The sequence below is a fragment of the Lissotriton helveticus genome, chromosome 2_2 (assembly GCF_964261635.1).
Source record: "Lissotriton helveticus chromosome 2_2, aLisHel1.1, whole genome shotgun sequence".
In the NCBI taxonomy this organism is placed as follows: Eukaryota; Metazoa; Chordata; class Amphibia; order Caudata; family Salamandridae; genus Lissotriton; species Lissotriton helveticus.
Window position 1 is genome coordinate 388,385,598 of NC_136060.1, and position 15,971 is coordinate 388,401,568.

At 47.1% G+C, this 15,971-nt stretch overlaps 1 protein-coding gene across 1 annotated transcript in view; it reads left to right on the forward strand.

The window, feature by feature from the left end:
- Positions 1–252: 252 nt before the first annotated feature.
- The window catches only part of LETM1 (leucine zipper and EF-hand containing transmembrane protein 1), a 420,852-nt gene continuing 405,133 nt past the window's right edge, over positions 253–15,971 (forward strand). Inside the window, exons 1-2 of the mRNA XM_078678611.1 lie at positions 253–575; positions 4,855–4,912. Of these exons, the coding sequence (XP_078534737.1) occupies positions 494–575; positions 4,855–4,912 (140 nt within the window). The 5' untranslated portion in view covers positions 253–493. The remainder of the gene's footprint in view (positions 576–4,854; positions 4,913–15,971) is intronic.

A 15,971-nucleotide genomic window follows, 5' to 3' on the forward strand; every position in this document is an offset into this window, starting at 1 on the left:
TTTCAAAATAAAAAAGCCCCGGTACTCACTACTGGCGGCCCTTTTATAACACTTCTCAGCACCACTTTAGTTCACAATCCCTCACCAAGTATAGTATCCCTATTTTTTAGCTCTTAGCTGCTCCCTGAGGCCAGCACTTTCTTCTATTCAAAATATACACTTTTCTGCCCGCAGCCTGGCAATCATCGCCGGGCGGTAAGAGTAGCGTCCCGGCTGGTGTTGATGACGTTTTAACTGCGCGCGATGCCTCCTGCAGTCGCGTGCGGCGTCCTTCTCTGTCTGTGACTGTGGCATCCAATGGGCGCGCAGTATTTTGACAATCTCCGCCCCTCGTTCTCTCTGTGTGACAGCCACTGCCGGTTGAGAACAGACAACGGCCGGTGCCAGGGACATGGGAACGGTGGATTACGAGGGCTTGCCGCTGCCAGTGACTCAGACGATCTCCCAGGCCGCCTCCCACTGACGCGCCCAGACTCTCTAGCTACAGGCCCCCATGGCTTCCCTCCTGATGAGAGGCTGCCGCAAGCCGCCCGTCCTTCAGCTCCCACGGGGACTTGCCAGGGAAGCTGCTAATGGTAAGGAGCAAAATGGTGTGGGAAGATATGACCTCGTGTGTACCCGCCCCCGCAGGCCCTCAGTAGTTGGACGTGGAAGGAAGCTTACGTATATCGATCGGGTCCTTGGAGGAAAATGCTAAATGGCGAGATAGAAGTAAAGAGAAGACCGATGTGGCAGTTTGCGAGGCACAGGGAACGGGGCCAAGGGCAGGAGCAAAGAGCACGTTTAAAGAATAAAGCCAGAGGTTAAGGCGAACTATACGGAAGGGTTACGATGACAAGGGTAAATGTAAATACGAAGGGGACAGAGGACAGATATGGTGCCTCCCATCAAGGCTAAGAGTAAGCAATGTATCTCTAGCCCGTGATTGCTGCGACAAGGAGGATGCACCTGGGCAGAGAGCAACGGCCTGGAGAAGTGTGATAAAAGTTGTGCGAATACAGTGTGACCTGCTTTCAATGTTAAGCTAACTTCCCGGGAGCGTGGGAAGGTACATACGCCACGGGCTTTCATGCTGAGTGCTAGCATGGGCGTGACACTGTGCCCTGGATGCGATTGACCTGGAGGTACCTTCCTGCTTTTTACACCCCCTCTCCTCTCAACTAATTCAGTGATCTAATACCTCCGGCGATGAGCCAGGCGAAGCCGCCATTCAGCCACCCCTTTCTGTTCTCCACTTACAAACCTGGCCCCGTGGAGCTGCCCCCCTTACAGCAGGATCAGGCTATGTCGGGATCTCGAAGATGGTCCAGCACACCTAGAGTTTATCTAAAAAGTTCCTTGTTCCATAGTTCGAAATTCGGCTATATTTCAGTTTTGTGCGTAAACACATTTACAAGAATCTTTGTCCATTAGGTAGTGAAGGCGATGCAGTAGATTGCGTTGGCCTATTTATTGCTGATATATCTGGTACCATCAGGGCTTTAAGTGGGATGAAAAAACTGGGGGGTCTTTCAATGTAATTAAGGGCGTGGCTTAAAATCACGTCAGTTAAAAGTTTGTGCTTAGCATAGTGTGCCGCCCGATTGGTATTTTTTTTGTTTCTGTCGTTGCATCCAGATATATGATACAAGTAACATCAGAATGACAAGAAGTCAGGATTATTGGCTTTGTCAATGGTTGTTAGTTGCATAAGATAAATAAGCAGCAACTGTGGCTTGTATATAATATTGAAAAAGCTTCCACATAAAGCCCTGGTGACACCACGACAATGTTGCTGCTCCTTAGTTCCGAAAAGAGAAGAGAAATCCAGAGAGAAAAGTACTCTCTTTAGAGGATTTCCCTTCCCCTATAACGCTCGGAAAAAACGGACCTCCTGTGCCACGGCTCAAAACAGAGCCCGATAGAGACCCGTTTCGCTGCCTCCTTAAAAAACTGCCGGTGCTCAGACCCGGTGAGACCCGGCCCACTTAAAGCCCTGGTTACCATAGTACAGTAACACCAGTCAAAGGGGCTCCTGGGGCTGGATAAAAATGATTTTTGTAGTGGAGTTTGACAGTGCCATAACCTAGTTAAAAATAAGTCACGCTTTGATTTTTATCTTAATATTACATGTCCTGTACTATCCTCTATGGAAAAAAGAAGACAAAACCGCCTGTCTGAGAACAGGTCACTGCTTCAGAGAGGTTCCGCTAGCATAGAGGGTTATTTTCACTCTCAGTTATATCGCGTCCTTGTGTGACAGATATAGAGCTACATTGGAGCTGTTTGCTTCCAAGCAAATGATGAACCGCAACATAGGGACACTGCAGTGTGCAATTAATATAGGGTATTTGCGATAAGTATGGATAATTAGAGGTACGACACAAAATCCAGCCTGGTAACAATAATTCTTCTTGCACGATTTGTCGTCAGGTACCCTGAAGGAGATGGTGCTAGTGCAACTGATGACAAATTGCCATTAGCCACACTGACCAAGTTAATGTCTAATGCTTCCAATAGGAATCGGAATCTTCTGATAGCTGAGGAAATATTTTTTCTACTATGTATTCCAGTGTCAGAATGAGCTTGTCAATAATACAGCAAATGCAACCCCCATGTCACTCTAGGGCCTTCAAACACACAAAAGGTGATGAAAGGATGCTTTAACCACTGGCAATTGCTTGATGTAGCATTTCAACCCATTGTTTTTATGGCCATCATGTCACCTCATATTAGACACAGCCATATGCAAATCAGTCTTGGTCGTGCTCCAATGGGAACAGTCCAGTCCAGACTGCAAAGCCAGGTCCTCTCTGAACCGGAACTCAATAAACACAAGACCGGTTTCACTCTAATTGGGGCTATAAGTCGGGTGTTGCTTGGTTCCAGTTGCAAGGGACCCATATTTGGAAACATCAAACTCTCAAAAGGTAATATGAGGTTGCTTGCAACAAGACCTCTCTTAGGACGTCTTCATTACTGTTACTCATTTTTTTTAGCCACACACCGCTCCTCTGGAAGGTAGTTACATGCATTCACCTCACTTTCTGCAACAAAAAACTTTTCGTGCTACTCGGGGCCTTCCCAAAAACTTCTTCTGAAGCTATCTGATTGTATGTTCGCTGTCTCTGCTGTTATTGAAATCGTTTAATATTATTATTAATATTGTTTAATATTTGTGCCCTCTCACTCTTAGTTGCTGCTCTTCAGTGAAGGAATCATCAGTGCTTTATCCAATAGTCACATCATTCACTGTTTTCTTCAAGGTTTCCCCTCTTCATTAACACACTCCAGCGTTTGGTTATTGCTCTTGATGTCTTGTTTCAATGTTACTAACTTTGAAGTTATGGAATAGGAAATCCCAAAGTTCACTTCAGCATACTGGCCTCTAGTACAATCAGCCCTTTTAGAACTTCTTCCTAACCTTTGTATTTCTTTGTTTGCAATAATTTTAGTTTGTCTCTAAATCTTCAATTTTTTTTCTCTTTTGTAGTTTGCTTTGTCTTAGAATTGAATTTCTTTTTTGCATGGTGTAGGCGGGATTTGCAATCCTTTACAAATTTCATATTTGTTGGGGCTATCATTGTAAGTGCAAATACGTGTTATTTGAGAATGATTTAGGGCCACATGTACGAAGGTTTGAATTTGCGAGTTCTAGTTGCGCTTCCATGCGAATCCCAATTAGGAAATCGCAGTTTCAAATGTATGAAACACTTTAGAGTTGTTAGCGATTCACAGTGGGTCGCAAAAAAACCTACCTCATTAATATTCATGAGGCAAGTCGCAATTTGCGACCTATTGGGAATCGTTAAAAACACAGGGATGGATGGTGACCACCATGACTGTGTTTGCTTTTAAATAATGCAACATTTTTGTTCTTTTGGTTTGAATGCTTTAAATTGGCTGCATTTGAAGTTTTTCGTGTACAGTAGCACTTCACCGAAGAGAACTCGAGTTAGATCCCTGGCTCTGGACATTAATAGGCATGTACATTGTTATTTACTCAGTTTTAAGCACCCTACCCTGAGACACAGCCGCCCCATTGCAGGTTGTAGGCGGCATGCTGTGTAACCACCACCCCAAAGTTTTTTGACACAGAGTAGTCACTGTCAGCTCTTGCCCCAATATTGTAGGTTATTCCTTAATGTTAGCGTTCCATACAACATCTTTTGGAGTAAGGTATATGTGCAGATCGATATGGTACTACTTGTATATGATACTCACCGAAAGACTTCGTGGCCGGCCCGGCTTGGGTAGTAGGCGTCATGGTGTGCAATTGTTCTTCTGAATTAACTGCCAAAAAAAGAGAAATTTGATTCTAAATAAAGCTACTTTTTTATATGCATCTTGTTTTCCTTAAAGGAAAACGGGATGCATTTAAAAACAAAAAAAAAGAACCTTTTCGGGTTAATTTTTTAAGACTAGTAGGTGTTCCGTTGGACCACTGCCTGCTCTTAAAAAAACTTTTTCGCATGCATTCCCAAAGGGAAAGAGGTTCCCCCGGGGACCCTTTCCTGTTTACGTATGGTTTACCACCAAATTGAATTTGGTGGTAAAAAGCAAATGTTTTGCGTCCCTTTGCAGATCACAAAACATTCACACATACCCTTGTGATTAGGTATTAGGTAGGGATGCTCTTAACACGCCTCTTCCTAATACCGAATGGCAAAACCAAATTGCGATTCAGTAACAAGTTATCGAATCGCAATTTGGGCTTTGAACATCCTAAAATGCATTTTTCCTATCAGCGAATCAAGCGGTTTGCAACTGGAAAATTGCTTGGTACATGTGGCCCTTAATGTTTTGTATGCAAACATTGCTGAAAAACATACTTTGTTTTATATGAATGTTTGTGTTTTCACTCTTTTTTTCTAGGAAACATTGGTGAACGTGCTTGTCATAGTTGTGCGTCATTGAGGTTGATGAATGAGAGGTAAGGACTCAGTGTGTTTTTTCTGTTAACATTTTTTTTCCGGGATTTCTTGAATCCATTCTTCGACTAAAGGCACAGATGGAATTTCAGTGGGGGTTTAAAAATCATAGCTTCTTAGAATTTATATAACACTTCAAATTACAAGAATATTGTCATCTAACCCCAAAGCCTAATTGCACGTTTTTAGTTCTTTCTTAAGACCTGATACATTTTGAGAGATTGCAGGAAGAGATGCCCTTAAAAAAATGATTACAAAGCAAATTGGGGCAGGCTGTATTTTAAAAGGCTAAGACAATCAAAATAATTCACAACTTTAGTTCTACTTTCTAACATTGGAGTGCGTTTCATAGGCTTTTCAGCATGCTTCTACAATAACTTGTTTTTTTGTGTTAGTTGAGACTATTCATGCTATTAACATCTTTCTCAGCAGTGCATTCCACATAGTAGGCCAATATCCTTCTAGGCAAGCATGTATTTCTAGACAAACAGGTCCCTATAATACATTACTTTAGTGATTTCAAAGAACAGAACAAATAAAGTCCTAGTGTAACAAAGTTGTGCATAAGAAGCTTGAATGCTGTAGCCTGCGAATTTCTTCATGGTTGATTTTGTTTCACAATAGACTTGTGGACAGAACATTTGCTCTGGAGGGATCAGGTTTGAATTAACTGAAATTCGTACAGTTTTTATTTTACTCTCTTTTATATTTTGTTTTTCAACAAAGTCTACCTCAGAGGAAAAATACGCCTTGTAGTGGCCCTGGCATAGTGGAATACATGGCCTCCAGCGCCGAGTTCTGGTGAGAACATCTCCAGAGCTAAACACATTTGCACAACTCCTCCAGTGCAATGTATAATACTATAGAAGCTTTCACCCACAGCAGCCCTGAATCGGTAAACTTTGTTTCTGACTTTGTTTCTTAAACTTAGTATCACTGCAAAAATTGTTTTTCAGCACCACAGATCTCACAATCATGGCCTGATCCATCACTGGTGGTTTTGATTTAGGACAGCTCTCGATCACGCACGGTGAGCTGTGCTATCGAATACCGGTTTCTCAAATCCCAGATGATGAAGTTCTGCCACTTGGTGGGCTGATGGGATTCCTTTCCAGTTCAGCACCGGTCTAGCTGCTACAGTTTCTGATTTTTCCGTATACTACCTTTTTGACAGACCAGTAGTTTCCTTTTTGTTATGGAGCATTCTCATTACGCCTGAGGTCTGGTAATAGCTTTTGTGATTATGCCAAGTCTTCTGCAATAATTTGGGTTCTAGCAAGCTCTGATAACGCCACCCTTCTGACTATACTATTCTGGGAACATAAAAGGACTCTATTTGTATCAAATCTGTGCGATGGAACACGAGAAACCTCATCTTCAGTCTTGCTTTGACTCATCCGATCCTGAAGGGGTATAAACGTATGTCATGAAGAATTGTACTTGCAACCTCAGAAACAGTACACAAAGATTGGCGCAAATTACAATGGCATCTTCATCAGTCTACAGAAGACCACAATCGGGGCTCGCCACTTGCACACTGGCATTATCACACAAGATTTATTCAAATCTAGTTATTTTTAGGGGCTACTCGCCCTTTCTGGCAGCTGAAAATCCTCTTAACTTCAGCTACAGAACAAAAAGCAAATGTATGAAGACAAACTGACCTTTGACCTCTGTCTCTGAAAGCAGAGCAAATGTGACAAGATAGCAAGACTTAAAGGCATCTTTATTGCTCAAAAAGTGAAGGAGCAACAAAAATGCATTTAAATCTTGTTATCTTGTCACATTTGCTGGCTTTCAGAGACAGAGGTCAAAAGTCAGTTTATCCTTCCTACATATTATTTTCTTTTTGTGACTGAAGTTTGAGGATTTTGTAAAATTAACTGTGTGACAATTGAACTGTGCAAAGCATGTGAAATGAAAGACTGTAGGATGTCAGCGTTTTTCTAACACAGCACTGAAATAGCTAAGTGAACTGTTCAGACATTTGCAATATATTTCACAAGTTATGAAGACCCATTTTTGTAATTCTGTGGTGAAAGAAATATTTTTATAGAATCAAAATAAATTAGAACATTTTACTTGGTGATGTGCAAATGTTAAATATTTTTGCTGCAATCCAATTTCCAAAAATTGTTTATGCTCTATTATCAGTAAAACTACATGTTAGTAGGAAAGTTTTATGACCATTGCAATAGAAAATATGCTATCTGTAAATGACAGTGCACTACCACATCATGCTTTGGTAATATAGTTATGAAAAGTGAGTATTTTAAACATGAGCTGGGAATTATTACTGCTCCTGCCCAGATGACAATACTATTAGTGAACTAAGAGGCAAGCCAGGGATCATGTGTACACTATATATGGGTTTGGTTCTCATTGTACATGGAGCAAACCTTTAGTCTGGTAAATAAAGAGTTTTTTGTACAGCAGAAATAGGGAACTTGCATATTTGAAGGTGCTCTCTTATGTGATAATAAAGCTCCATAAGACACAATATTTGCCTAGGATCACTCGGTTTGAGACCAGTTCACGGCTCAAGTACATTAGTTAGGTTGAGGAGATTATTACAGTTACTAGACCTGCAGGTCTGGTAGCATTTTTATGATTTTTTCCAGCTGTGCACAATGCTAGCAGAGGGAATGTCTAATCATACCAACCTTTACGAAAACTTTCTCATCCTTGGCCGGGTATAATCAAGATTAAGTCGGGTGTGCTAATCCTCGCCTCAGTGTCTTTAATAGAATTGAAACTTTCCGTTACGATAGCTAGGAAAGTTTTCATTCTATGTCAGTAACAGGGGTGAGTGTTATGCTGCTTTAAAGCTTTTCCACCACCAGCGAGGCTATGCTAGGGACTGGCTTAAAATAAAACCCTTTAAAGGTAGAATCCAAAGACCGGTGAGCTGCATTGAGAATATTCTCAATGTAAGCCTCAGAGAGAACGCCTTCGAGGCCATGGCATCTCTAACCGTGTGAGCATCAAATACTTTATTATCAATGCTGGCCTCTTGCATAGCCCATCTAACCCATCGGGGGAGGAGACTGCCTTATAAGGCTTCCAAAGGACAATCAGAAGTAGTCTGTCGCCATTTTGGCGAATATCCGCTGTCATTGTCGCGTAGATGTTAATACACCGCACTACGCACAATTTTGGGGAATCTAGAAAAAGAGAGTAAGAAACCACATGCAAATTGCATTTTGTATGTCTAAAGACATGGAAAGGGGTAAATACTCTACCAGTAACATAGAGTGCTCTCACATCTGAGACCCTTCGACACGAAAGTAAGCATGGGAGGGTAGCCAGCTTGCTGATATCTCTTTCCTCAAAAGGTGTTTGCTATGACAGGAAAAGGGTCAGGACCTTGTTGACCTCCCATGACTCAGAATAACAATGGTCTGGTGGAAGGGATAGTCTAACGCTGCGCAGGAGGTTCCTCTGCAAAGGGTGATTCCCCCACTGGGTGGTCACCCACTGGTGTGTGACCTGCCAATATCGCTGACCTAACGATAATCGATAAATCTATAGGCCAGGCCATAAGCCGCCAGGAAGTGAGGAATTTCAAGCTCTTGACACTGTCTGCCCCACAGGATCCAGTGTAGAATGGCATGCCCCTGTTCCAGATGCCAGTTCTGAAGAAAAGCATCCGTTGCTACCACTTTGGGATCCGGACGCCAACTGAAGTATTTGGGGGAGATGGTGGTCCAGACAAGAGAGGGCCCTGAAGACCGACGGGTGCAACTGCCTGAGGCTCGCATCTTCAAGTAGCTTGAGTGCCAGTAAGCCACTTGGTTTGATGTTCCCAGGAGATGTTCTGCCATCACCAATACTTTATACATAAGAGAGTAGTCCCAGAAGTTTCTGGTCCGGTCTGAGAGGGTTTTGGTGCACGTACCTCATAGATGGTTTATGTAGTTCACCACCGCTACATTGTCCATTTTGAAAAGTCTGCAGCATTTTGCTTGGTCCATGATTTAACACAGGACTGCAAAGGAGCCTGCAAAAAGATCTAGGCAGTTGATGTGCAGAGATTGCTCATGAAAGGACCACCTTCCTCCGGTGGAGAATCCCCCACATCTCACACCCCATCCATTGCTGCTGGTGTCTGATTCAATGACTAGGACCGGAAGCAAGCCAAATATCACTTTTCAGTTCCATGCCTCCCTGTTGGCTAGCCACTACTGGGTCTCCTCCCAGGCTTCCTCTGATAAGGGGACCTCCTGAGAATAGGTGAGCCCCCTCCGGAGTTGAAAGGCCTTGAGCCGCCAGAGAGCATGATAGTGAAGGAGCCTTGAAAAGATGGCCTGAATCGAGGAAGACAGGAGTCCCTTTACCCTTGCATTCTGCCAGTGGGAGGTGACTGGTTTGTCTGCCATGCGACGCAGTTTGTGCCTGATTTTGTTTATTTTCCTAGAGGGAAGACTGAGAGTGGCCTGCACCGAGTCTACTACAAAGCCCAGAAACACCAGAGGTTGAGAGGGAGTAATATCCAATGTCTGTTGGTTGATGATGAAGCGGAGATATTCCAAGAGAAAGACTGCCATCTGCAGATGTATAGAGAGAGTCTGGTTGCATTAGAAGATCGTCTAAGCAGACTGTGATTCGGAAGCCCAAAGCCCTTAAGAATTCCATCACAGGGCACATTACCGTGGTAAAGCGGCACAGGCGAAAAATAGGCCGAAGGGGAGAGTGGTGAACTTGAAAGTTTGCCCTGGCTATTGAAACGGGAGGAAACAATGGTGTTGAGAAAATATCAGGATGACCAGATAAGAGTCCTTGAGGTCGAGACGCACCATCTAATCCTTCAGTTGAAGGAGATCCCTCAGACGGTGGATACCCTTCATTTTGAAGTGGCGGAAAACCAGTCACTCATTGATTTCCTTCAGGTTAATGACTGACAGTTGGCCGCCATTCCTCTTGTCCTCGAGAAAAAGGTTGCTGAGGAAACCTGGAGGATTAGGAGATGTCTGCACGATGGCACCTCTTGTGGAGTAATTCTACTACTTTCTTATCTACCAACTCTTCTCCTGCTTCGGAGAAGACCAGTGGGCGGGGGTGGAGGGAATATGGAGGTTTCCTTTGGGAAGGAGAGCCATAAAATTCTATATGAGACCCCTGCATGGTTTTGAGTACCCAAATTCGGAGTTGAGAGCTGCCCAGTTGCGAACAAACCCCTGCAACCTGCCACTTCAATTGGTGTAGCCTCTGCCGAGGACTAGGTTTTGTGAGCTACTGGCCAAGTGCCCCCTGCTTCGACCAGCCCTGGTGAAAACCCTGGGTGTGAAGATGTGCTTGATTGACACTTGGGCTTTGTCTAGCGAATTATATGTTACTACGAATTTACCATTTTCCCGAATGAACGAGTTGCCAAATAAACCGCCACGTGTAATGGGGCCAGCTTCCGTGGTGGCAAGATCACCCAGGTTGGGGTCAACCTTTATGAAGAGCGAGAGGTGCCTCTCAGTCAAGATGGCTCAGTTTGCGTTCCCCAGTAGGATGATGGCCCTCTGGGCCCACACGAACAGTACTCCTGGGGAGATCAGGGTTCCGGACGCTTTCGCGTCCTCAGCCATTCCCAGAATGTGGGTCAGTGGTCCAGTAAGATCAGGAAGCTTGTCCTGGCAAGCCCGCCAGGACCCATCAATACCCTTCTTTGGGTCACAAATGTATATCCCCAGAAAGGTGGCCATGCATTCCTCTAAGATCAGCACCACCTTATCACCCAGACACTGGCTGGAGCATTCTGCCCGAAGGCGGTTTTTGGCGTTGTTAGAATCGGAGGTTTCTGGTTGGCACCGGTATGCACTTGGGACAAGGAGGGACCTTCTCCTCTAGTCAGGGCAAGGGAACTACTCTGTAAGAATAATCCCTGCTCACCCTCTAGGTTGCGTGGCGCGAGCAGACAAGGCTAATCCTCAGTTCGATAGTTAGTTAAGCATTTATGATCACATACAGTAAACCCACTGACCCACCACAGACGGACACCAGTCGTAAGGTTGTATCAAAAATACGTAGACTTTATGTAAAAATACTTCAAATGCAGGATTATCACAAGACCATATAACGTTTAGCGATTGAGGGCCACCAGATTTAAATAGGCAATTGTTCTTAAGTGTTCTTGGTCAGCAAAGTACGACGACAGGGGAAACAAACGTTGCGGACCCTGGATCTGATATGAACTCGGGATAGAGTTCAAGTGTACCTTGCGTTGAGTGTCCTAGGCGTTTCAGGCGTGGCTACTGGTGAGGGCGGACCTGGGACGAGGCCGACGGTTCTCCAAAGGATCTGTCCGGCTCGGAGCCCCCTCGAGGTGCGAGGCGGGTGAGCGGGACGGTGTGGAGGGTTGTGGCGATCCGGGGTCTGATGCAGCTCACGGGGCGAGGCGCCGTTCAGGCCTGCGGGGCGTACTACTTCTTAGCACGCTTGGTCTTGTGTGGATCTGTGTGGGGCGTCGCGTTCTCGGCAGACGGGTGTAGCACCGGGCCTCCGGTACCAACATACGGAAGGTCTTTCTTGAGGCGCGGCACGGGCCTTGGTATGCAGGAGGGCAAAGCGAGACAGTCTGGTACGTTTCGATGTACGGACCGTCCGAGGCTATCCGATGCGCTCCGTGCAGATTCCGGCGGGAGGAGATGAGCGGCGCACAACGCGCTCCGTGGCAGGCGAGGTAACAGGAGAGCGGTCGGCCCGGCACTGAAGCGGAGAGCGACTCAAGCTTGAGCGGGGCGACCAGGCTCCGAGCTGTCACGACCGTAGGAGGGGCGAAGGCACCCGAGTCACAACTCCGGCGAGGGAAAAGAACTAAAGGCCCAACAGCAGACAGGCACAGGCAGAATAGAACCCAATGGTCCTGGGGTTCCGTTCAGGAGGCAAGCTCGAGATCAAGCCCTTGGAGATCCTTTCAGGCACAAGTGTTCAAAGATCTCTCTGGTCTTTTCCTCTCCGTTCTCAGCAAGGCACCACTGTAGGCCAGTCCTTCAGGGCAAAGACCGGTTTCCGTCCTTCAGCTTCTCTTGGTCCTTCTAGTCACGCAGAGGTTCGTCGTGGTCAAAACAGGATCTGATTTGCTAGGAGCAGGGCTCCTATATTTATACTCAGTTTCTTTTGTCTTTGCAGGCCAGGGGGCCTGAGCCTGGTTCAACCCAGTTTTGGAGCACTCTGTTGACAGGAAGCTGCCGTCTTCCTTCAGGGTGCAGGGCAGGGGCATCAGACGCTCCGCAGGCGGTGGAGACAGCTTTGTGGTGGTGGACACAACCCTATTCAGAGTCCAGGACTACTCCACCCACCCATCCTGGTGTAAGCACCCTATTCACCACCTGGTAGCCCCGACTGTCCCCGGTAATTCCCCAGCCCTGTCACTCACACAAACCCAGACAGCAGATACACATCCTGGCAGAGGCGGGCTGAAATAGTTAGGCGAGCAAATGCTAACTTTCTAAAAGTAGCATTTGCAAACACAGGATATTAAAATAAACCTTGCTAAAGGAAGTATTTTATTATTCTGAGTTCAGGCATACTAAACTTGACCTGCCACCGTGTTCCCTGAGCCTGCCGGGACTATAGCGTGTAATAATTCCGGAAGCTCACCTTGGCCTAAGAGAACAGGCAGCCCTTCAATAGCGAAGAACGAGAAGGGCGGTAATTCACTATTAGGACATGCCACACACATTATTTTTTTAAAAATATTTTAAGACCTTTATTAATCAACAGGAGCGTTACACAGCGTTCCGCTTACAACCCATCCGGGCCAGCCGCATGTATATTGAGTCGTTTCACAGGTATTTAGTGAACACAGCCTCAAGGCCGACAACCCTGAGGTTCGGCGGCGTAAACGGTCAATATGAACGCTGTACAATCATACAAACATTTGGTGATGTGGAGAGGTGGGTCTGTAGAGTTTTCTTTTTTTTTGTTTGTAATATGTGTGAACCCGTGGGTATAGGGCCATGCTAGCACTCATCGATGTCTTCAAGTGGATTGTGGCCCGTTTCGATACAAGTGGGGCATGAGGAGGAGTGTCAGTGGAGCTCACCTCCCAAGAGGACGTGGGGTAGTAATAGTGAGGGATGAGGCTAGTCAGCATCCTAAGTGTGTCGGTGAGCGAACATATATACAGCTTATCCACTCTGATGAGGGTGTCTGGTGTTTGTACCGGTAATCAGAAAGGATCACTTCGGCCATGACTGTTACTCTCAAAGGCCCCATTGTGTAGCGTGTATAATATCCAACTTGGAAAGGCCTGGTCCAAAGGGGAACAGGACCAGTATATCAATAAACTTTAGAACAGTAACATGGAAAATATATGCTAGAGGGGAAGGGAATGGAGGTAGAGATTGCCATGGGTGTAAGAAGGGAAGTGCGGCGCCAATGTGTCGGTAGTGGTCCAGTGGGTGGGTAGGCAAGAGATTATGGCGGGTGGTTCGCCTGTATGCCAAGTGTTCAAGGGGGGGATCACCGTCATGGGGGCGTGTTAGGTATGGTAATACAGTATTGTTCGTGTGGCAACCGGTGGCAGAACCCCCAGTGAAGGTTGGACGTGTGGGGACTTGGATGCGGGAGGGGCAACACACTCGCCAGTGCGGGACAGTCAGATTTGTAGCGTGGGGCGATCAAGGCATGGTGGTCATGTAGGCAGGGAGCAGTGTGGTATATGTGAAGATGCAATTGTACGCAGGTGGTGGGGGAGGGGGAGAAGGAAGATCATATGAGTAGTGGAGTCCGTTGGGTGTGGTTGCTTCTCATGGTGTCCATTGTAGGAAGGGGGGGCAGTATACATCTCTTTACGTGATACCCTGTTCCACACATTTCTGTTGAAAGGACTGGAGGATGTCATCCCAGTATTGTGCAATCGGAAATTTCCTAAGACCTGCTGTCTCTTCTCGGCGCAGGACAGTGCTCTTCGCTCTCGCCCAGTTTGTGAGCGATAGGTACCAGTGACGGATGTGTGGGGGTGTGGCAGCTTTCCACCGCTTGGTAAGCAGTCGTTTGGCCGTGATTAGCCCAAGATCCCAGTACCGGGCTGGGACCTTGTTCAGCCGTGTGCGTTTGTATAATCCCAATATGCAGGCCTCCCAAGTCCTCGGCACTTGTTCTTTGGTGCAATGCGTAAGCAGTGTGGTTACCCCATCCCAATAATGTTGAAGGGCAGGACAGAGCCAGAGCATGTGGAGGAGGTCCGCTCCCACCAAGGAGCAGCAGCTGCAGGCAGTATCTGCGACCAAAAAGTACCTATTTATTTTGTCCGGGGTGAGGTATGCACGGTGAAGTATGTAAAGCTGTATGATTTTGAAGCAAGGGTTATGTGGGACGTTAACTGGGCCAGCCAGGATCATCGCCCATTCCTTATCCGTCCAATCCCTCCCCCTGTCCGTCGCCCATTTCTCCCTCAGTTGCGCAGTGGTGGGATGAGTATGGAAAAAGAGAGCTTGTGCCAGCCAGTGGATTATGTGCGTGCCATTGCTCATAACATGGAGGTATTGTATAAAATGGTGTGTGGGCAGCTTGTCAGAGATGCCGCCCCAGGCGGCAGTCAGCGTGTGGGGGAGGGACGCGTGTAATAGGAACTGCCCAGCTGGAAGAGATGCATCTTCTACGAGACTGGCGAAGGGGAGGAGGGCGCCATCAGAGTACAGGTCCCCTAGTGTTTCCACTCCCGCAGCGGTCCAGCTGTCAAGCTTCACGACCGTCAGAGTCCCCGCTGCAGTCGGGGTGCCCAGTAGAGGGAGTATTGGGGCACACGGTACTGTCTCCCGGGTTAGGCGCAGCAGCGGAGGAAACATCTGCGCGCCACCGCAAGATACAGTTGTGAAGGGCGGGGAGTCTGGGTCAGCGGGTGAAACAGGACTTGGATCGGTAACTGGGACCAGACAGCGGTGTCCGTGGCGGTGTCCCCCAAGTTCTTACCACCTAGCCATCCTGACACCCATTGCATTTGTGCCGCCAGGTAATATAGCTCCATGTTGGGAACAGCCAGTCCCCCCGTCTCGGTAGGCATATATAGTTTCGCCAGCGCAATGCGCGGCCGACCCTTATTCCAGATCAGGTCGCGCAGCAGGGCTTCAAGATCGCGAAACACTCGGTTAGGGACATAGGATGGAATATTGGCAAAGTAGTACAGTAGCCGTGGCAGGACTATCATTTTTGTTAGGGCTACGCGGCTGGGAACGTTCAGTGGTAACGTTTTCCAGAACCCTATTTGTGATCGGATGGATGCGATCGCTCGCATCAGGTTTCCCTCCAGTATATCTGCAGGGTCACGGTAAATGTGAATCCCAAGATATCTGAATGTCATGGGATACCATTGTAGTCTCTCGCCACCGATGCGTATCTCGCTCTCGGGAGCATTCGGGTCAAAGGAGTAAGCCCCTGATTTGGCCCAATTTACTTTCAAGCCCGACATTTCCTCAAAGGTGCAAAGGATGTCAGTTAGGGACGCTGGAACATCACTCAGGTCTTTGATATAGAGGAGGAGATCGTCCGCATATAATGACACCGCATGTAGGCCATCCGCCATCGGTATACCCCACTCCGCCCCTCGGGACCTGAGCGACGCAGCCAGGGGTTCCACAGCTAAAGCGAACAGTAAGGGCGACAGGGGGCAGCCCTGCCTGGTGCCCCTCTGTACTCGTATTGGGTCAGAGAGCAGTGCACCAGTGCGGACACGGACCGTGGGTCTGCGATATAGGAGGCCAACCATGGTCTCATAATCGTCCCCCAGTTCAAATTTGTCCATGACTGCTCGTAGGTAAGGCCATTCCACCGAGTCAAACGCTTTCTCCAGGTCTAGTACCAGGCACCCGGCGCGTGGCCATCGGCTTGTGGCGTACTCTTGTATGCGGAAGAGATGGCGGGTGTTATGGGACGTGTGGCGCGTCGGTACAAACCCATTCTGGTCGTGGTGTACCAGCGTGGGCACCATAGGGGCTAGTCGTCGGGCAAGCGTGGAAGCGAGAATTTTATAGTCCGTGTTGAGGAGGGCTAAAGGACGGTAGGATCCCATGCGTTCGCCATCTCTGTCGGGTTTGAGCAGGGATACAAGGGTGGCTTCATCAAGTGTCG